Source organism: Schistocerca gregaria, chromosome 11 (assembly GCF_023897955.1).
Source record: "Schistocerca gregaria isolate iqSchGreg1 chromosome 11, iqSchGreg1.2, whole genome shotgun sequence".
NCBI lineage: Eukaryota > Metazoa > Arthropoda > Insecta > Orthoptera > Acrididae > Schistocerca > Schistocerca gregaria.
The window spans coordinates 138,172,003-138,193,820 of NC_064930.1; the positions used below are offsets into that span (position 1 = coordinate 138,172,003).

Consider the following 21,818-nt stretch of genomic DNA (forward strand, 5'->3'; position numbering starts at 1 on the left):
TCGTTCGTCCACGAGGAAACCGTTTTGATAGGAAGTCCGAAGTTGATAGCATAGTGAGATGAGATGCATTTCGCTTTGCTGCGCTTGAGTTTTGTCGTGTTTACGAAGGCAACGTGTCGGTCTGCCATCTGTCGGCAACACCAAGCAACAAGTGTGATCGGGAGTTTCTCGCATATTACTTGCCCCCATTTCGTATATGGAAGCTTCACAAGAAAATCCTACAAATAACAAACATCTCCTGCACGAAATCAAATATTTGTACATATTTTATCAATAGGATTGCTGTAAGCTGCAATGCCTGTGCACTATTTCGGCTGAAAATATTTCACATTCGGCACTGTTTGTGGTATCTCGTTGTATATATTTATCAACCTCCTGATGGGCAAGCACAACAATGGAGAGATAAAAGAACGAAATTAATTTTTGAAGAACACGGAGTTATGTATCCGTGTCAAAAGGATTAAGTGAAAGGCGGGTGGGAGCGATGTGTACAGACCTATCCCTTTATTTCCCTGACTCATTGCAGCAATTCGTATAGTGCATCTGCACGTTGCTGTCAGACGAACTATCAGCTTATGAACAGTTCTTGTGTTTTACTTCCACCATTGCTGGAAGTCAGAAGTGGTGGTGGGAGTGTTTCCTAATTTCCCCTTTCGGACAAATCGCAAGTTTGGTACGCTCGTTTAGTGTTGGAAACACTACTGATTAGCCCATGTCATTTTTACTCTCCTAATTATGTCCTTGCCCGCCCATCACTATCTTCAATTTCCGTAAATGTAAACAATCAGCCTTATCTTCTATGAGTTTTACCTGTTTGTTGCTTGTGCGTTACTGTTGTGTTGCTGGTACGTTGCGTTAACGACGGTGGTCCAGGGGTGGAAAAGGCAAGATGTATAATAGAACAGACACCTGGCCGGCAGCACTTAGTCTAGAGGAGCGACACGAGAGGGCAGCAGCTGCCGGTGGCAGCACGAACTGTCCCTGCCTGTGAAAGTGTGGCCGAAATTGCTTACGTACGGCTTAGATTACAGCTGACTGCAATTTGTGGTATTCGTAGCCACGTTGTTCGTTTGAAATAGAAAGTACTGTGTATTTATGTCTTGAATTCTGTGCTTTTAGCTGCACTTTCGAAGCCAAGAAGAGAGGGAAGCAGCAAGAAGAAGGATATGGCTGATGAACATGTGCAGAGCAAGTTGACAGAACACAAAACCAACTGCATTGTGTAGAGTAAGTGCAATTTTCACTCATTAACGTAGATTAGAAAATGTAGGATTCCCCGCCTAGTATATCACGTAGCAAAGACGTGCAGTATTTTTACTTGTACTGCTGGTGACGTAACTAGCTGCAGAATGTTGAGGTTAAATTCGTAACGTACAGTATAGGTACTTTTACTGGTGCACACTTGTTGGAAAAACACAAAATAATGTCACCAGTAACTGAGCCAGCAAAACGAAATCTCGTTTCAACTTGAAGCGTGCAATTCATGAAGCATGCTTTTCTGATTTGTTTATTTCTGTTCAGTGTAACATCACGGGAAGTGACGAATTAAAACGAAACGAGACAAACGTAAAAGGAAAACAAATATAATGAGAACAGTATAGTTTATTTCTTAATTTCTCGTTATTTTACAGCTGTTGTGTAAGAGACTGTTGCAGTAAACGATCTCAAGTGCAAATAGAGCTTCAACATGTGTGTAAAATATTGCGGTACCGCAACACATACCAAGTAATGAACGTTACATAAGAGGAGATGTTACGTTTTTCAATTAAAAATTAAATTGCTTTCGAGCAATTCAGTAAGTGGGATGCCACAGCACGTGCACTTTGTGTGTTGTCAGTAACAGTAATATTTGTATAGTTTTTTTTTTTTTTTCTCTAGATGAATGTTATTTCCAAATATAATTGTAATGGTTAGTTACGAAATTTTGTCACCTTTAATACACAGCAGACGTAATGAGATCAGCCAATTATAGTTTCACTGATTAATCGAATCATAATGTTCCAGAGTTATTTTAAAACAAAGGAACAAATGGATTTGTGATAGGCCTAGTTAAATAGCGCCCCCACCAGGGTCGACAGAAGCGTCCGATCCCACGCGTCGGGTTTGACCCGTGACGTAAGGGTGTTGTGTGTGACATCATGACGGCGCGGAGATTGGTTTGGAGTGTGGCGTGTTTGTAGATGTCGTCGTGTTGTGGTATGTTCAGGGTTTTAGTTTGTATGGTGTAATGAGCTCAGTTTGCTTTTGCTTATTATCAAGAATTGTTAGTGTTGGCTGTGTTGGTAGTGGAATTAGTTTCAGTGAGATAACGAGTTGCGTGAAGGTTAATTTAGTGTTGTTCGCTGTGCGTCGTGTAGTAATTTTAGTAAAATTAATCTGTTGCTGTTTTTGTTCAGGAATGTATATGACGGATAAAATTAACACTGCGCAGGACAAGGGAAGTGTCCGATCCCAATGACTGGCTATGTTGTTGGTAATGGTATCGGGAGATGTTTTTTAGCTATATAGGCCAAGGGAAGTGTTTGATTCTAATTTATGGGATTGGAAGCTGCTGTTGAGCTGCATAGTCCAGATTATATTGTGTTTAGTGGTATTTGGGGAGTTTGTGATGTCGGTTTTGTTTCGTCGTTTTGTGTGGTTTTGTATTGGGGGTGGGAGTCTAAATTTGTTTATATTTAGTTTGCTCCCACCCAAAAACACACCATTTCCCGCGCTTCTCGCGTTAGTGTCATTAGGGTTTTTTTTTTTTTTTTTTTTTTTTTTTTTTTTGGAAATTGTGGATGTTTGTTTTTCGATGTGTTATCGTCCTCATAATGTGTACGTAACGACTTTATACGTGCCATATTGGAATCTTGGTTTGTGGTCGTTTCTGCCATATTTGTGACGTCATGGGTCAAAGCAGACGGGCGGGATCGGACACTTCCGTATTTCCTAAATATGCCCATGGGAGGTCAGTTGCATGCAAAAATTAGTTTTATAGCTTCAGTAACGTGCACCTTGTATTCATACTATCGTTTGCTGCCGAATCACACTGTCTGAAATAAAATAGGAATACCCACTTCCGATTTTATGGTTTAATTAATAGGATGTTAAACATTCTGACCCGCCAGCCTGGTGATTGTAAATTGACCACTACAAGAGACTTAAGTATTCCAGGGAAAGAAGTGAGCGTAATTACCTGGTATGTGCCGTGGAAGAAAAACTAGGTTCAGTAACTATTTAAAGAAAAATGCCTTTTTATTGCACTGTATTTTTTTAAATTGGACAATAAGTATAAAATAATTTAATCCAACCCCATACAGATAGCTATGAAAATGAATGATTGTGAAACTGTAATAGCTATATAAATGCTTGTAAGACTTAAAATGAGAAGTGTGGTGTACAATCAGTAGATAATCGATGCATGAATAGTTCACCTCTTTGCTATTAACTTAAGCATGCAATTATTCTATAGACCATAATACATTATTGTGCAGAAATATGCAAAAGACATCTGCATTATTAATTTGTCAGAATATGTGTATTTCTGGATATATTTTAGACTTTCATTAAAATGCAGTAGTTTTGTTCAATACGAACTTAAACTATCATGGACTTCAGATAGAAACACCAAAATAATGGCTCTAGTACTTTTTACCTCTCGGAATCCTCCAAGAAGTGCATTAAAATCCTCACAAACTAATGAATGGTTCAGCTTCTTTGACAAATAGCTCAATAATTCATCTAGATTTCTCTTAAATCACTGAAAGTCTCGTAGACCCCCCGAGGAGTGTATTATTCTTAGTAACAACTGACAAGCACATGATTTTACATTGCGATCTACAGAGAAAGTGCTTGTTTCTATATTTTTGCGTTTGTGTTAAAACTCCTTTTCCCAAGTTAACTGTACACATAAATGATGCTAGCCTGTAATCCTTTACACCTTATTTCTCCATCACTGTGCGTACATGGTTTAGAGAGAGGCACAAAACACACAGAATTTCACACACCTTCGTGACATAAAAGATCATCTACCTCTTTAGTCAACATCCAAATGTTTTGACGGACCAAACATTTAACGTTTCTGGAAACTATTCCGTATTTTCTGGTTCTGTGCAGTTCTAATTCCTATCAAAGCTGTCTGTCTCTACTCTAAGGCCGGTATTGCACTATCAAATTTCTTGGTTCAATAACTTTGTCAAAGATATTTGATGGTGTAATAGGGAACTTTGACAAATGCCGCCCAATATTTGATCAAATCATCGCTTGTCTTCTGTTCACTGCAATGCGAAATGTTTCTACGCGGAGCGCCAGCATCGCTGGAGCGTTCTGTCATCTGTAGTGTTTGTAAACGTGGACGAAAAATACGGTCGGTGTGTGGCGTCTACCACAAAATTAATTGAAATGTATGAAGTGGATGAGGCGCTTTACAATGTGAGGCACCCTGATTATAAAAATAGATTAAGAAGATTGGAGAGTTACAAAAATATAGCGGAGATTATTAGCCGTGACTAACGGCCTGGATGTACGGCTGAGGATATAAAGAGGAAAATAAATGGCTTCCGCACAAGCTACTCGTACGAGAAAGCAAAAGTACGTATTGACATATTCATTTATATTTATTTATGCAAGTAAAGGTTACATGTCATACAAATGATTGGCATTAATTTGTTCACTGCAGCGACTTGAAGCATACAATAATGTTTACGCAACCTATAGGTAGTTTACATTATTTTCATTACTAATATTGCAGATGCATAAAAGCAAAAGTGGAGTCAGTGCGCAGGCGGCGTATACTCCACAAGTGTACTGGTTCCTGGTTCCACATGCTGAAGTTTCTGGACCACGCGACAGAGGCGGACGAGAGTGTTTGCAATATAGAAAGCACGGAAAGAGAAAGTGGAAGTGCCACACCGACGTTCGAAGAAATGTTTGAGGTATGTACATTTGTTTACATTTTACGTAACTAAATGTGATTACCTTGCCAGAGCACTTTCCCAGCGCCATTGTAAAATGTCTTAAAGTATTTCCTAACTGCTCTCCCGTGTACTGAACGTCCAGAAGCAGCTTGGGAAGCTGTTGGTTCCATTCGCTGTAGGTCCTCAGTGCTTTGTGTCTCAAGATAAGTGCAGTCTCCTACCACGGCAGACACTGTTTCCTGACGAGTGTACAAGTGTTTTCTTCTCTCAGTTAACAAGTTGTGCAATGTGCAGGCATCCTGTGTGATTGTGGTAACTTTTCCTGGAGGCAGATTAATAGTAGTAAGAAAAATCCTGAAATGACTTGCAAGAATGCCAAAGCTGCTCTCCACTAATCTTCTTCCTCGTGACAGTCTGTAATTGAAAACCTTTTCTTCTTTTGTGATTCCTTTTAAGGGGTATGCCTTCATAATGTTATAACTCGGAGGAAAAGCGTCATCTGCCAGTACTACCATTGGAGTTGTAATGTTTTTGTTCCCAAGCTTCCTGCCTTCAGGAATGTTGAGCACAGATGGGTCAATGAGACACTCACATAGTTTGCTTTTTGAAAACACTCCAGCATCACCAACATGCCCATTAGTTCCTACATGTACATACAGAAATTTGTAGGAAGCATCTACCATGGCAAATAAAATAATACTGTTGAAGGATTTATAGTTGAAAAAGTGAGGTCCATTAGCTTGTGGACATGTAATACGAATGTGCTTTCCGTCCATTGCTCCTATAGTGTTATAACAGTTCCACTTCTTCTCGAAATCTTGTGCAATTTGCTCCCACTCTCCTCTGCTTGTTGGTACCTGTAAATAAATAAGATTTATGTATGTGCAAGGTTAGAAAATTTAAAAGGGAAATGGATACGGTGAAGTTAGATATAGTGGGAATTAGTGAAGTTCGGTGGCAGGAGGAACAAGACTTTTGGTCAGGTAATACAGAGTTATAAATACTAAATCAAATAGAGGTAATACAGGAGTAGGTTTAATAATGAATGAAAAAAAAAAATAGGAGTGCGGGTAAGCTACTACAACCAGCATAGTGAACGGATTATTGTGGCCAAGATACACACACAGCCCATGCCTACTACAGTAGTACAACTTTATATGCCAACTAGCTCTGCAGATGATGAAGAAATTGATGAAATGTATGATGAGATAAAAGAAATTATTCAGGTAGTGAAGGGAGACGAAAATTTAATAGTCATGGGTGATTGGAATTCGAGAGTAGGAAAAGAGAGAGAAGGAAACGTAGTAGGTGACTATGGATTGGGGCTAAGAAATGAAAGTGGAAGTGGTCTGGTAGACTTTTTGCACAGAGCATAACTTAATCATAGCTAAAACTTGGTTTAAGAATCATGAAAGAAGGTTGTATACATGGAAGAACCCTGGAGATACTAAAAGGTATCAGATAGATTATATACTGGTAAGACAGAGATTTAGGAACCAGGTTTTAAATTGTAAGATGTTTCCAGGGGCAGATGTGGACTCTGACCACAATCTATTGGTTATGAACTGTAGATTAAAACCGAAGAAACTGCAAAAAGGTGGCAATTTGAGGAGATGGGAACTGGATAAACAGACCAAACCAGAGGTTGTACAGAGTTTCGGGGAGAGCATAAGGGAACAATTGACAGGAATGGGGGAAAGAAACACAGAAGACGACGAATGGGTAGCTCTGAGGGATGAAGTAGTGAAGGCAGCAGAGGATCCAGTAGGTAAAAAGACGAGGGCTAGTAGAAATCCTTGGGTAACAGAAGAAATATTGAATTTAATTGATGGGAGGAGAAAATACAAAAATGCAGTAAATGAAGCAGGCAAAAAGGAATACAAACGTATCAAAAATGAGATTGACGGGAAGTGCAAAATGGCTAAGCAGGGATGGCTAGAGGACAAATGTAAGGATGTAGAGGCCTATCTCACTATGGGTAAGATAGATACTGCCTACAGGAAAATTAAAGAGACCTTTGGAGAAAAGAGAACCACTTGTATGAATATCGAGAGCTCAGATGGAAACCCAGTTCTAAGCAAAGAAGGGAAAGTAGAAAGGTGGAAGGAGTATATAGAGGGTTTATACAGGGGCGATGTACTAGAGGAGAATATTATGGAAATGGAAGAGGATGTAGATGAAGATGAAATTGGAGATACAATGCTCCGTGAAGAGTTTGACAGAGCACTGAAAGACCTGAGTCGAAACAAGGCCCCAGGAGTAGACAACATTCCATTGGAACTACTGACGGCCTTGGGGGAGCCATTCCTGACAAAACTCTACCATCTGGTGAGCAAGATGTAAGAGACAGGCGAAATACCCTCAGACTTCAAGAAGAATATAATAATTCCAATACCAAAGAAAGCAGGTGTTGACAGATGTGAAAATTACCAAACTATCACTTTAATAAGTCACAGCTGCAAAATACTAACGCGAATTCTTTACAGATGAATGGAAAAACTGATAGAAGCCGAACTCGGGGAAGATCAGTTTGGATTCTGTAGAAATGTTGGAACATGTGAGACAATACTGACCTTACGACTTATCTTAGAAGAAAGATTAAAGAAAGGCAAACCTACGTTTCTAGCATTTGTAGACTTAGAGAAAGCTTTTGACAATGTTGACTGGAATACTCTCTTTCAAATTCTGAAGGTGGCAGTGGTAAAATAGAGGGAGCGAAAGGCTATTTACAATTTGTGCAGAAACCAGATGGCAGTTATAAGAGTCGAGGGACATGAAGGGGAAGCAGTGGTTGGGAAGGGAATAAGACAGGGTTGTAGCCTATCCCCGATAATGAGGAGGTATTGAATAGAATTGGGGAGAAGATGAGTTTGTGGCACAACTTGACTAGAAGAAGGGACCGGTTGGTAGGACGTGTTCTGAGGCATCAAGGGATCACAAATTTAGCATTGGAGGGCAGCATGGAGGGTAAAAATCGTAGAGGGAGACCAAGAGATGAATACACTAAGCAGATTTAGGAGGATGTAGGTTGCAGTAGGTACTGGGAGACGAAGAATCTTGCACAGGATAGGGTAGCATGGAGAGCTGCATCAAACTAGTCTGAGGACTGAAGACAACAACAACATGTGCAAGGAAGTACATAACTAATGGCTTTTATCTCTTATTTTATAGCATGAGGTGCAAGAGCCTGTCACATGTAGCGAGGCACAGCCACAGCCCCTGCGTCAAGAGCGGCCTCCCACTACACGGAGGAAAGTCACACCAGTCGTGGCAACAGGCGTCATGGTGGAGGCCAGCAGGCTATGGCTGATGCTGCCAGAACCATGCCTGTCCAAGGAGACCTCTACACTACCCTTGGCGCTCACATCACAGCAGATCTGCGTGAAATGGAAAAAGTGGGTGGCAGGGAATACACCACTGCCACAGTGCACTGCCTGGAACGGAAATTAATGGACAGGTGGGACTTGCTGCATGCGACAGCCCGTGCACAACGAGCACAACCGTCCACCTCTGGATATATCCAGGCTGCCTTGCAACAGGCTGGAATAGGGGAAGAAGACTCAATTCTACAAATATATATGTATATAATTTTTGTATCTCTCCAATCTTCGTAATCTGTTTTTATAATCAGAGTGTCTCACATTGTAAAGTGTCTCATCCGCTTCATACATCTCTCTTAATTTTGTGGTATCACACACCAATTGAAATTTGCTATGTAAATAAAATAATAATTTATCTTAATGAACATAAAGTGTATCAGGCATTTATTTACCTTCAGACAATGGTCCTTTAGTGCTTTATAAATGGCTTCACATGTTTCAGGTATTATTTTACTTAATGTGCATTGTGGAATTCGAGTGCTGTACTGTAAGCTAGAGTAACTTTCTCCTGTAGCAAGGAATTGAAGTGTTACAGTGAGCCTGTGTTCTGCAGATATAGCAGTTCTTAGGTGGGTCTTGTGTTTTGAGATACGAGCAATCGCTTCACTGAGCACATACTGAAAAGTATGCTCGTCCATTCGCAAGTAATTGACGTATGACTTGACGTCTTCCACTATTAGCTCACGTAGCAAGTTTTGCTCAATGCTTTTTTCGTCTCGTCGTGAAACCCACGGCTTCACCCAGGTAGGTTTCCTTTTTTTCCCCCCCGCTTCTGTATCACGTGTGCACACACAGCAATTGTGGCACAAGCAGCAGCTGCTGCGGTAAATAACAATTTGTATTTGTTAGCTATCTTGAACTTTGACGAAAACTTTTATGACGGTGTAATACCCCGTGTAGCGCCACGTCAAAGATCTTTGTCAAATATATTTGACGGAATATTGGATCACATCTTTGCTCAAATCTTTGACAAAGAAATTTGATAGTGTAGTACCGGCCTGACCAAAGGATGGGTTGCCTTACACATCCTGCAAGATGCTCCTCTAGTATCTCTCCCTACATACCCTATTCATATGCAGGCCATAATTAGCATATCCACATCTGCAATTGGAGTGACAGTAACAGCACACACGAGGTATTGATTCAATCGAAATCAGTTCACTCAGCACCCAGATTACATGGCTGACAGTTGTTTTATATCACGGCTGGTTGTGTTGCCTCAGTACTTAAACATTAGAGTGTGCTGTCACTTCCTGTATTTTCTCCAGATCAGCTTCCATTCTCTGCTCTAAGTTGACAGAACTATTTAAGTGAGACAAGTCCAAAATGCATTCTAGACTCTGTTCCTTTCTTTGGCAGGAGGTGCGTTGTTGGGCTCATCTGGGTCATGGTGGACTGTTTTTTGCGGAGGGAGGCATGTGGACCAAAGATGATGGCTGGTAGGCATTGCAGTAGGTGGGTTTACAAATCAGACTCTGTGGATATGATGATTACTGGTTCTTTGCAGGGTATGAGTTGTGATAAGTTTGGAGGGTACTTCTTTTTTTTTCTTTTAGGGAAAGTGCTTCAGGACTGGGGAACCTGTGTGGGTTGGTATTTGGCCGCGTAGGTTTGGGTGTGTGGAGCAAATGTGGGTGGGTGTCGCAGATACGTGGGGTAACTGTCTTAGGTGGGTTACTGGGATCGTTTCAAGATGGGGTGTCAGAGGATATTGACTGTGGGGTGGGACAAGATTTTGAATGCCTTTTCTAACTTTTCTTACCTTTAGCAAGTGGGTTGAGGCCAATGCAGGTGTAGCCAGTGCGGTGACAACTATGGCACAGGTTGTAGGTGTTGGTTTGTTGTTGCTGGAGTAGGTGGGGATCCTAGGAGGTTGCTTCTGGACCCAGATGTAGTGATGGTGATGGTGGAAATGGAGCAAGAGTGAGGGTGAAGGCACAGCTGAGTGGTGTGTCACAGCTGCCACAGTTGGCAGTGTGGGTGTGGCAATGGAGCTGTAGTTCGTGTTAGACTGATGTCATCTGCAAATGAGCAGTCGGTTACATGTGGGGAAGCAGGGTGTGTCTGTGGGGGGGGGGGGGGGGGGGGTTGGAGTCACCTGAGCAGTACGATAGGAGGGAAGATCAGTTCAGTGCCGATCCCGTGTTTTGGAATAAGCAACAATAACAAATTCCACTTTTATCTCAGTTGAGCTCCCTGGCAGCAATGCAAGGGCCTCCCGTCTTGTTCTGCCTTTATGGCTTCAGCCGGAGGTGTGAACATTGCAGTTCTGTGACACACACGTATACGGTTTTAATGCTACCTTTCACATGCTTAGCAGTACCGTACGTTACAAAGGTACTTCACACTGTTTTTCCTTCATTTGAGTTCCACTGAAAGTCTGTACCATCATACTACTCACAAATGTGGTTTGTCACTGGAAATCATTCATAGGAAATTAAATTATACTATTTGACATGGAAAAAAACCAGTTTATAGATATTTTAGCGTAATTTGCGTTAAGCGTGGCACATTTACCCATCACTGCAATTAGATGATGTTGTTGTTGTGGTCTTCAGTCCTGAGATTGGTTTGATGCAGCTCTCCATGCTACTCTATCCTGTGCAAGCTTCTTCATCTCTCAGTACCTACTGCAACCTGCATCCTTCTGAGTCTGCTTAGTGTATTCACCTCTTGGTCTCCCTCTAAGATTTTTACCTTCCACGCTACCCTCCAATACTAAATTGGTGATCCCTTGATACTTCAGGACATGTCCTACCAGCCGATCGCTTCTTCTAGTCAAGTTGTGCCACAAACTTCTCTTCTCCCCAATCCTATTCAATACCTCCTCATTAGTTATGTGATCTACCCATCTAATCTTCAGCATTCTTCTGTAGCACCACATTTCAAAAGCTTCTATTCTCTTCTTGTCTAAACTATTTATCATCCATGTTTCACTTCCACACATGGGTCACTCCATACAAATACTTTCAGAAAACACTTCCTGGCACTTAAATCTATACTCGATGTTAGCAAATTTCTGTTCTTCAGAAACGCTTTTCTTGCCATTGCCAGTCTACATTTTATATCCTCTCTACTTCGACCATCATCAGTTATTTTGCTCCCCAAATAGCAAAACTCCTTTATTACTTTAACTGTCTCATTTCCTAATCTAATTCTCTCAGCATCACCCGACTTAATTTGACTACATTCCATTATTCTTGTTTTGCTTTTGTTGATGTTCACATTATATCCTCCTTTCAAGACACTGTCCATTCCATTTAACTGCTGTTCCAAGTCCTTTGCTGTGTCTGACAGAATGACAATGTCATTGGCGAACCTCAAAGTTTTTATTTCTTCTCTCTGGATTTTAATACCTACTCCATTTTTTCTTTTGTTTCCTTTACTGCTTGCTCAATATACAGATTGAATAACAATGGGGAGAGGTTACAACCCTGTCTCACTCCCTTCCCAACCGCTGCTTCCCTTTCATGCCCCTCGAGTCTTACAACTGCCATCTGGTTTCTGTACAAATTGTAAACAGCCTTTTGCTCCCTGTATTTTACCCCTGCCACCTTTAGAATTTGAAAGAGAGTATTCCAGTCAACATTGTCAAAAGCTTTCTCTAAGTCTATAAATGCTAGAAACGTAGGTTTGCCTTTCTTTAATCTTTCTTCTAAGATAAGTCGTAAGGTCAGTATTGTCTCACATGTTCCAACATTTCTACAGAATCCAAACTGATCTTCCCCGAGTTCGGCTTCTATCAGTTTTTCCATTCATCTGTAAAGAATTCGTGTTAGTATTTTGCAGCTGTGACTTATTAAACTGATAGTTTGATAATTTTCACATCTGTCAACACCTGCTTTCTTTGGTATTGGAATTATTATATTCTTCTTTAAGTCTGAGGGTATTTCGCCTGTCTCATACATCTTGCTCACCAGATGGTACAGTTTTGTCAGGACTGGCTCTCCCAAGGCCGTCAGTAGTTCTAATGGAATGTTGTCTACTCCCGGGGCCTTGTTTCGACTCGGGTCTTTCAGTGCTCTGTCAAACTCTTCACTCAGTATCGTATCTCCCATTTCATCTTCATCTACCTCCTCTTCCATTTCCATAATATTGTTCTCAAGTACATCGCCCTTGTATAGACCCTCTATATACTCCTTCCACCTTTCTGCTTTTCCCTCTTTGCTTAGAACCAGGTTTCCATCTGAGCTCTTGATATTCATACAAGTGGCTCTCATTTCTCCAAAGGTCCCTTTAATTTTCCTGTAGGCAGTATCTATCTTACCCCTAGTGAGATAAGCCTCCACATCCTTACATTTGCCCTCTAGCCATCCCTGCTTAGCCATTTTGCACTTCCTGTCGATCTCATTTTTGATACGTTTGTATTCCTTTTTGCCTGCTTCATTTTCTGCATTTTTATATTTTCTCCTTTCATCAATTAAATTCAATATTTCTTCTGTTACCCAAAGATTTCTACTAGCCCTCGTCTTTTTACCTACTTGATCCTCTGCTGCCTTTACTACTTCATCCCTCAGAGCTACCCATTCGTCTTCTTCTGTGTTTCTTTCCCCCATTCCTGTCAATTGTTCCCTTATGCTGTTCCTGAAACTCTGTACAACCTCTGGTTTGGTCAGTTTATCCAGGTCCCATCTCCTTAAATTCCCACCTTTTTTGCAGTTTCTTCAGTTTTAATCTACAGCTCATAACCAACAGATTGTGGTCAGAGTCCACATCTGCCCGTGGAAATGTCCTACAATTTAAAACCTGGTTCCTAAATCTCTGTCTTACCATTATATAAACTATCTGATACCTTTTAGAGTCTCCGGGATTCTTACATGTACACAACCTTCTTTTATGTGATATGTGGTGGAAAATGCAAGATTTTCAAATGATGGTCTAGTTTAGAAGTGCAAACATTTTCTTGCACTGGTGTCAAATACTCCATTGCCCTTGCCCTCGAAGATGATACTTGACAACTCTGGCTTTTGAACTGCAACCTCCTAATTTGCTGTGAACAGTTGGCATTCTTAATTATATGTTTGTGATTCAGATATACTAGCATGTGATATCTGTAGTTATAGGTACAATGACATTTTTTGGTGATTTTAAGAGATTTCATTTATCATCATCAATTTCATTGTATACACGATTGATGAGTTGTCATGTGTGACGTCTCATGGAAAGACAGAGTTTTCAATTTGTAGCTAGAAATATTTATAACAACCTAAACATTTCAGTGAATCATTTATAAGTTACAGTCATAATTTACCAATCATAATTTACCAGTTAGAGAGACAAATTCTTGACTCTCTTGATATATTTGTACAGGTAAGTGAGGTCTTTATACTAGTTGTAAGCTTTCTATGGTTGAGCAGGTGCAGTTTTGAGCAGCATGAGAAGAATCTAACTTAAATAATAGTGAAACGAGCATTATGCGTGTTGCTAAGTAACATGTCATTCTGTGCTGTAGGCACTTCTTTCAAGTTAAGTGAGCATAAAAGATATTTCCAATCTCTTATATGGGGAGCTTTTGGGTGTATGTTTTCTGGTCTACTGGACTAAAAAGTACAGCCTAATTATATAGAAGAGTAAAAATGGGTCAGGGAGCAGACTGGCTGGTTGGATGTAATTTCAGCCATAATGGGAATGCATTGCAGGTTGGCAAGACATGTAGCCAACAGAATTGATAGTTGATTGAACAAGGTGGGTTTCCTTGCATTCAAAGACACACGGTGAAAATATGGACATGAGGACTTCCTGTGGGATTTCAATTGAGAAACAAATACCTCTTCATAGGTTATCCAATTTACACACCTGATCTTCAGCATTCTTTTGTAGCACCACATTTACACAACTACCACTTTCATCCTGTGTATGCTATTTGTTGTCCATGGTTAACTTCCATATCCAGTTACACTCCAGACAAATACTTTCCAGAAACGACTTTTCAGTACTCAAATTTTTTCTTTTTTTCTGCAGAAAAGTTTTTTTTTTTTTCTATACTGCTGCACTGCATTTTATATCCTCTGTAGCTGGGCCATTGTCAGACACGCTGCTGCCAAAATACAAGGTGTACAACTTTGTTCCTGCCGTTTGCTGATGGGTGTTGACAAAGGTAAGTAGCAGTCTAAACAGATCGTAGATGTAAGGCAGTTAGCTTGGATCTCGGTTAACACAATCTTATTCAAACATTAGTCAATTTGTGTCTACACCATAAAGTTGTTCTTGATTGAAAATGTCAGTCTACAATCCTAATTTTCGTCATTTGGGAGGTGTTACTGTTTTGTTTCAATATGAAGAAAACAGCGACTGAGTCTCATCGAATGCTCTAGAGTATGTAGTGCAATGACGCTGTTAGTGAAAGTATGTGTCGTGAGTGGTTTCAACGCTTCAAGAATGTCTTATACCAGCATAGTGGTGAAAGAGAGTAAGTTTTTGAAGGTGCAGAGTGAAGACTCACATCAAACTCAAGAAGAATTGGTACGATTAGTGGGAGTGACACAGCAAGCCACTTCAAAACATCTCACGGCTGTGGACACTATTCAGAAAGAAGGAACTTGGGTCCCGTGTGAGCTGAAACCGAGAGACGTTAAAAGGCGTTTGTGTGGTAGTGAACAGTTGCTTCAGAGGCAAAAACGGAAGGGATTTCTGCATCGCATTGTGACCGGTGTTAAAACCACGTGAAACAATCACAGGTGTTGTTATCGAATGCAATTAATGCGTTGGAGCATAGCATTAAAAGACAAAAGGCAGCAATACAGCGAGAGGCACGATAAAGTGATTTTGCAGCATGACAACGCTCGACTCCACATTCCAAAAGAGGTCAAAAGGTACTTGGAAATGTTAAAATAGGAAGTCCTATCCCACTTGTCGTATTCTCCAAACATTGCTGCCTCTGACTATTACCTGTTTAGTTCAATGGAGCATGGCCTGGCTGACCAACACTTCCAATCTCATGAAGTCACAAATTGCGTCAATTCATGGATCGCTTCAAAAGATGAAAATTTTTTTCACCGCGGGATTCGTACACTGCCTGAAATATGGGAGAAAGTAGTGGCTATTGATGGATAATACTTTGAATGATACTTGTGTAGCCAATTTGTTTCATTAAAGCCTCAAATGTTGGGGAAAAAACGGCTGAAGTGAAGTTGTACACCTTGTAGTAAAATTCGCCCAATCCTTTTAGTGTGCCATTTCCCGGGTCGACCGAAGCGTCCGATCCCACCCGTCAGCTTTGACCCGTGACATAAGGCTATTGTGGTGTGTGACATCACAATGGCGTGGAATTGAGTTTGTGAGAGTGGCGTGTTTGTAGGAATCGTTTTGATGCGATCGGTGGTGCTCTCTGGTGGTGTGTTAGGTGATGGTTTTGGTTTAGTTTGCGAGTGTGGCGTCATGTGTGAATTCTGGTAAATTGCTTTTTTTATGTCTTTGGTAGGTATGGATATGACTGACAGGGTCAACGATTTTCGGTTGTTGGCTATGATGGGGGGACAGCAGCTTTGATGGGGGACAGTGCATTGTCTCTAATAAAATTTCTTCAACAATTCGGATTTTTGGATAAAACCGTGAAGTGTTCAGTATGTCGTGAAGAAATGAGGCTTGCTTAAAGTTCCGGTGTCTAGGACCAGGGCGGCTCTATGTGGAGATGTCTTAAGGATAACAGGTCAAGGGAAGTGTTTGAGCCCAGTGTGTGGCTGTCAATGTTGGTGTGGGTATCGGCAGATGTTTTTGAGCTATATAGGTCAAGGGAAGTGTTAGGTCCAAATTTATGGGATCGGGAGCTGCTGTTGAGCCATATAGGTCAAGGAAAGTGTCTGATTCCAGATGATATTTTGTTTAGTGGTTTTTGGGGAGTTTTGTGATGTCTGTTTTTTTTGTCATTTTGCGTGGTTTTGTATGGGGCTGGGTGTCTAAATTTGTTTATATTTAGTTTGTCCCCACCCAGAAGCCCCTATTTCCCGCATTTGCCCCCTTAGTGTTATTAGGCTTTTTGTGGAACGTGTCTGTGTGTGTTTTTTGATGTATTTTCGTCCTCATAATGTGTACATAATGACTTGATATGCGCCATATTGGAATTGTGGTTTATGGTCGTTTCCGACGTATTTGTGATGTCATGGGTCAAAGCAGACGGGCAGGATTGGACGCTTCCGTATTTCCCACTGTTAATTCCTTGTGCATTACCTGCTGTAATTTGACTAACTCCCTTTACCTTGTTTTACATGTTCCAGTGGTTTCTGTTTACTTGCATCCAGAGCCCTAGAGAACATGTTTAATGATTCAGCTAAGCTCTTCACCCCAATACTTCTGAAGCCACTATACATAACTATATTAATGCAAATGTAGCAATGTGTTTACTCTTACCAGTCACACTTTAATTTATTTCCTCAATGTGTTTCAAAAATTTAAACCTCCATTATCAGGTGGATTATTTGTAATAATATGATGTGTGTATTGTGTTAAGATTTTTGGCTAACCTCGGGCACTGTACGTAGGGAAACAAATCAGTATTTAGAACACGGCTCTGTAGATATCTTTGACTAAACCCTAAATGTAAATCTAAATGTACAAACAAAACAGTTACAACAGAATACCTCTGTTTGCCACAGGCTCGTTTCTGTGTTACTATACATCACAATAAATCAACACAGTGTTAACAAAGATGATGATTAGAAACTGATAGATACAAAGAACCTACAGCAGAAATACTATTTCAAAATACTAAGCATGTACAGTAAAATAGACTATTATTTCTGAGTAAGTGTTGCATGGTGCATATCTGTGGTTGAGTACATCAATAGATATTTTAGATTTAGTATTTAAAATTGTACATGAATCTTTTCTCTTAAGTTTACATAACTTAAACTTTGTACACATGTGTGTGTTCAGGTGTCCTGTTGAAAACATGAAATGTGATAATTATATTGCTAAAATTGGTATAATTATACATAAATAACAATTTGATTTGGGATTCAGAGGATGAAAGGAGTGACAGAAGAAGAGAAAAATATTGGTTATCCCAGAGCTATGGGTTTACTAGGCTTCCATCTGTTGCATCTTATAAAAACTAGGTTGACATTGGATCCAAACTGTTTTGTCATTTTAAGTAGATCTAACATGTACTGGGAGTATGCTAGTCAAATATACATTTAGAAAAATTAATGAAACACAAATTACAAAATTCATGGTAAATATGAAGTGGAGCAAAAAGGTAGTGTATATGTGTATGGGGGGGGGGGGGGGGGGGGGGGGAGTGCTTGTGCATGTGCATGTGCATTGCAAATCTGATGGTGTAGGCTACTGTTACAAACAAAGATTACAGATAGTTGTATATGTTGTCAATTGGGATGCACTCTGTCTTTTTTCTTTGATATTTGTATACCTGCAGTGTTTCAAGGATGCCTAATTTTCTGCCCAATCATGTTGCGCATGACAAAAGGTACGTTTATGCGTTCACGTATCAAGATATTGGCGATCTGATATGAAATACTACCCACAGATGGTATTGTGTGGAAGAACTTATTTTATGTTTGTTTTCTGTACTGTGATTCTTTTGCAATCATTTGAGTTTTTCAGGGAGTATACTATGGAGGTGTTTTATTATATCAATATCTTGTTTACATCTATCTTCAGAGTGTTGTAGTTGGATTGCTGTTCCTGTTGACAACATACTAGAATGCTACCATTTTGGGTCTGTGGGATGACAGGAGGAGTTGTGGATGGCAGAGTGTTGCTATAGATTTCCAATAAATTTCAATTTGATGTCTATTATTCATTAATCTAAGGGTCAAGTCCAATAAGTTTACTATGTCACTTACTTGGTTCTCAACTGTGATCTTAATACCTTCATGGGAGGTGCTGGACGATTAGTTAACTCATTGTTAGTTTATTCTGATGTATATGACCCATAAAGGAGCCTGTGGCCACTGGAAGTATTGCATTTTAGTTATTTTCTTTACATATTTAGATTTATGTTCAGGTTTTAGCCAGTGACCTCCACACAGCCATGTTCTAAAATAGCAGATTTGTTTCTTTACACACACCCTAAAATCCTAACACAATACACACCTCGCATTAACACAAATAAATCCACGTGTTGACTGAAATATTTGTATGGACTGTAGCCTTATATGGAAGTGAAACTTGGATAATAAGCAGCATAGGTGGGTAGTCTGAATCACCAATGCAGAGGTATTTGTTTTTGAACAGTGTCCCAAATGTACACTCTATCCTTTTATATTACCAATTTCATGTTTGTGACTAGTTTTGCCAGCTGCGACCCATGACAATGCCCCATTCCAGATCATTAACGTGGCAGATCCCAAAATTAATGGCAAAGACTGGAATATAAACAAATAAAATAAAAACAATGTATTATGCCCAAGGCACTATACTATCACAAATACTTTATCATTTGCTGACCCACAAATAAAATTCTCCAATGAAAATAATATAGAAGATCATTATCGATAAAGAGGTATATAATCTGGGAGGATGGAAATTTATAGCACCCCCTGCCTAAAAGTACAGTCACATTAACAGGAAACATCATGAGGTTAAAAGTAACAGTCAGTTGGGTACTTGAGGGACGTGTTGGCAGTAAAAATTTTGGAGAGAGACAAAGCCTTGAATACTGTAGGTAGGTTCAAATGGATGTAGGTTGCAGTAGTTATTCAAAGATGAAGAGGCTTGCACATGATGGACTAGATTGGAGATACGTACGAAATCAGTCTTGGGAGTGATGACCACAACAATATCCAAGCAACAGTAATGTAGACAGACAACAGGCAAGAAAAGTCGCATGCTGGCTGACCCTCTTTGAATTCCAAACAGGTGTTTGTTCTTCTTCTGTTTGTCTCTTACTTTCCATTTCTCATCATCAGTGAAGAGTCCAACTGCAGCCTTTGGGTCCACCAGATTTGTATACGTCTATTCTGCCTGAAAATTTCAACAACTGTTACATTCCTTCAAATAACGAAATTTATGCACAAACCTTCTACAAAAGTCACAAATGTACAGAGCCAGAGAGAAAGGAACAGAGTCTAGAATGTGTTTAGGACTTGTTTCACTTAAATAGTTCTGTCAACTTAGAGCAGAGAATGGAAGCTGATCTGGAGAAAATACAGAAAGTAACAGCACACGCTAGCATTTAAGTATTGCGGCACCATAACCAGCCGTGATATAAAACAACTGTCAGCCATGCAATCTGGGTGCTGAGTGAACTGATTTCGATTGAATCAATACCTCGTGTGTGCTGTTACTGTCACTCCAATTTGCAGATGTGGATATGCTAATTATGGCCTGCATATGAATAGGGTGTGTAGGGAGAGATACTAGAGGAGCATTTTGCAGGTTGCGTAAGGCAACCCATCTCTTGCTGCGATAATTGGGGGTGGACCCAGGATCTCAGTGTGGGGAGTTGTGTGGAAGCTAAGACCCAATCTTGTAATGCAGATACAAAAAGCCCTTTGAATTCGCCGCAATTCTGGCCCTGTATTCCTCATTTGCATTATTTCTGAAGACACCTCAACCGTAGATCACCACCATCAGAACACAGCGTTCAGCTGTTGCTGTGAACACGAAGTAGAGCCTTCCTGGTCCCTGAGACCACCATTGCCACAAATTCCTGATCTACAATGATAATTTAACTCACAACTGCAGAAACCCTCCTACCTGTAAGCACTGCGAAGCTAGCCACCTCTACCAGTACTGTCTCAATCCTTAGTCCCCACCAATTTGCAACATCTGCAAGCAATCCAATTACAGCTACGCCTATGTATGCAGCCAAACATGCTCCCACCAAATCTGACCTGACTGTCACACTCTGCCCTATTGACACACTACTCCATCCAACTTGCCACTTCCTACTTTTACTGCCGAAGGAGCATCCACATACCCTCCTTGAGTTCACATTCTCAGTTTCTTATGTATTTCATTTATATGCCACTGCTACATATTCGCAATCCCATGTCCAGTTCCTCTTTTCCCGAGTAAGCATCCTCGCCTAATAAATTACCACTTAACTCAGCAATTACAGGCAAAAGAGGAGTACCTTTTCCATCCATCCACATCCACATCCATACTCCGCAAGCCACCTGACGGTGTGTGGCGGAGGGTACCCTGAGTACCTCTATCGGTTCTCCCTTCTATTCCAGTCTCGTATTGTACGTGGAAAGAAGGATTGTCGGTATGCTTCTGTGTGGGCTCTAATCTCTCTGATTTTATCCTCATGGTTTCTTCTTTTCTGATAATAATGATAGGACATCACACAAATTGGATGACTAAATTTTTACTCTGTTATGTTTGTTAGAAAGGAACTTTTGGACTTAATTTTAAGCCTGTTGAAAGCCTAAACAGATTTTCACAAGCTTTTTGTACTTAATATGAGGGCTATCCACAAAGTACATTACGTTTTGGAATTAAAAATAAAGTATTGGAAATTTTGTTTATTATATGCAGATGAAAACCACACTTAAATACTACTTTTCTACATAGTTGCCATTTACATTAAGGCACTTATCGTAGCGATGGACGAGCTCGGAAATTCCTTCGTCGTAAAATTCGTCCGCCTGCTCCTTCACTTCAACCACGTGGTTACCTCTTCTTGAAGCTGTCCATCGTCATCAAAACGCTGCATAGCCAACCACTTCTTCATTGCTGGGAATAAGTGGAAGTCGCTCGGTGCCAGGTCGGGACTGTACGGCGGATGAGGAAGCAACTCCCACTTGAAAGATTCGAGAACTTCACGAGTGGCATTTGCCGTGTGGGCCCGGGCGTTGATGTGAATCGGCAAGATCTTTGAGCCCAACTTTCCCCTGTGCTTGTTTTGTATTGCTCTTCTGAGGTTGTGCAGAGTTTGGCAATATCGTTGAGAGTTTATTGTAGTGCCTCTTTCCAGGAAATCCACAAAAATCACACCTTTTACTGTCCTAAAAGAGTCGCCATGTGGTTGAAGGCGCAGGCGGCAGAATTTTACGACAACGGAATTTCCGAGCTCGTCCATCGCTACGATAAGTGCCTTAATTTAAATGGCAACTATGTAGAGAAGTAGTATTTACGTGTGACTTTCATCTGTAAATAATAAAAAAAATTCCAATACTTTATTTATTTTTAATTACAAAACATAATGTACCTTGTGGATAGCCCTCGTATAATAAAGCTTATTAGTCATAATGTTTGTACATACACCGTTCTTATTTATTTCCTGTTACACTTGCCAATACTAACGGTTTGTTGTTGTTATGGTCTTCGGTCCTGAGACTGGTTTGATGCAGCTCTCCATGCTACTCTATCCTGCACAAGCTTCTTCATCTCCAGTACCTACTGCAACCTACATCCTTCTGAATCTGCTTAGTGTATTCATCTTTTGATCTCCCTCTACGATTTTTACCCTCCACACTACCCTCCAATACTAAATTGGTGATCCCTTGATGCCTCAGAACACGTCCTACCAACCGATCCCTTCTTCTGGTCAAGTTGTGCCACAAACTTCTCTTCCCCCCCAATCCTATTCAATACTTCCTCATTAGTTATGTGATCTACCCATCTAATCTTCAGC

General features: G+C 40.4%; 1 protein-coding gene across 2 annotated transcripts; it reads left to right on the top strand.

Annotated features, from left to right (window-relative positions):
* Positions 1-903: 903 nt before the first annotated feature.
* Positions 904-8,643, top strand: LOC126295168 (uncharacterized). 2 transcript variants are annotated; one of them, XR_007552396.1, is made up of 4 exons: positions 904-1,013; positions 1,120-4,572; positions 4,733-4,916; positions 8,070-8,643. XR_007552396.1 is itself a non-coding variant. In XM_049987465.1 (3 exons), exons 1-3 carry the CDS (start codon positions 4,535-4,537, stop codon positions 8,346-8,348), a joined length of 501 nt encoding a protein of 166 aa, XP_049843422.1. In that variant the 5' UTR covers positions 2,759-4,534; the 3' UTR covers positions 8,349-8,625. The 2 variants fall into 2 exon arrangements, 1 of the variants encoding a protein (XP_049843422.1); XM_049987465.1 differs by lacking the exon at positions 904-1,013 and having other exon boundaries at positions 2,759-4,572; positions 8,070-8,625.
* The last annotated feature ends 13,175 nt before the right edge of the window (positions 8,644-21,818 follow it).

Coding starts and splice junctions, on each gene's coding strand:
- LOC126295168 (XM_049987465.1), top strand. CDS start 4,535: ATGGCTTCCGCACAAGCTACTCGTACGAGAAAGCAAAA. Junction 4,573..4,732: donor ACTCGTACGAGAAAGCAAAA/GTACGTATTGAC, acceptor CTAATATTGCAG/ATGCATAAAAGCAAAAGTGG. Junction 4,917..8,069: donor CGTTCGAAGAAATGTTTGAG/GTATGTACATTT, acceptor CTTATTTTATAG/CATGAGGTGCAAGAGCCTGT.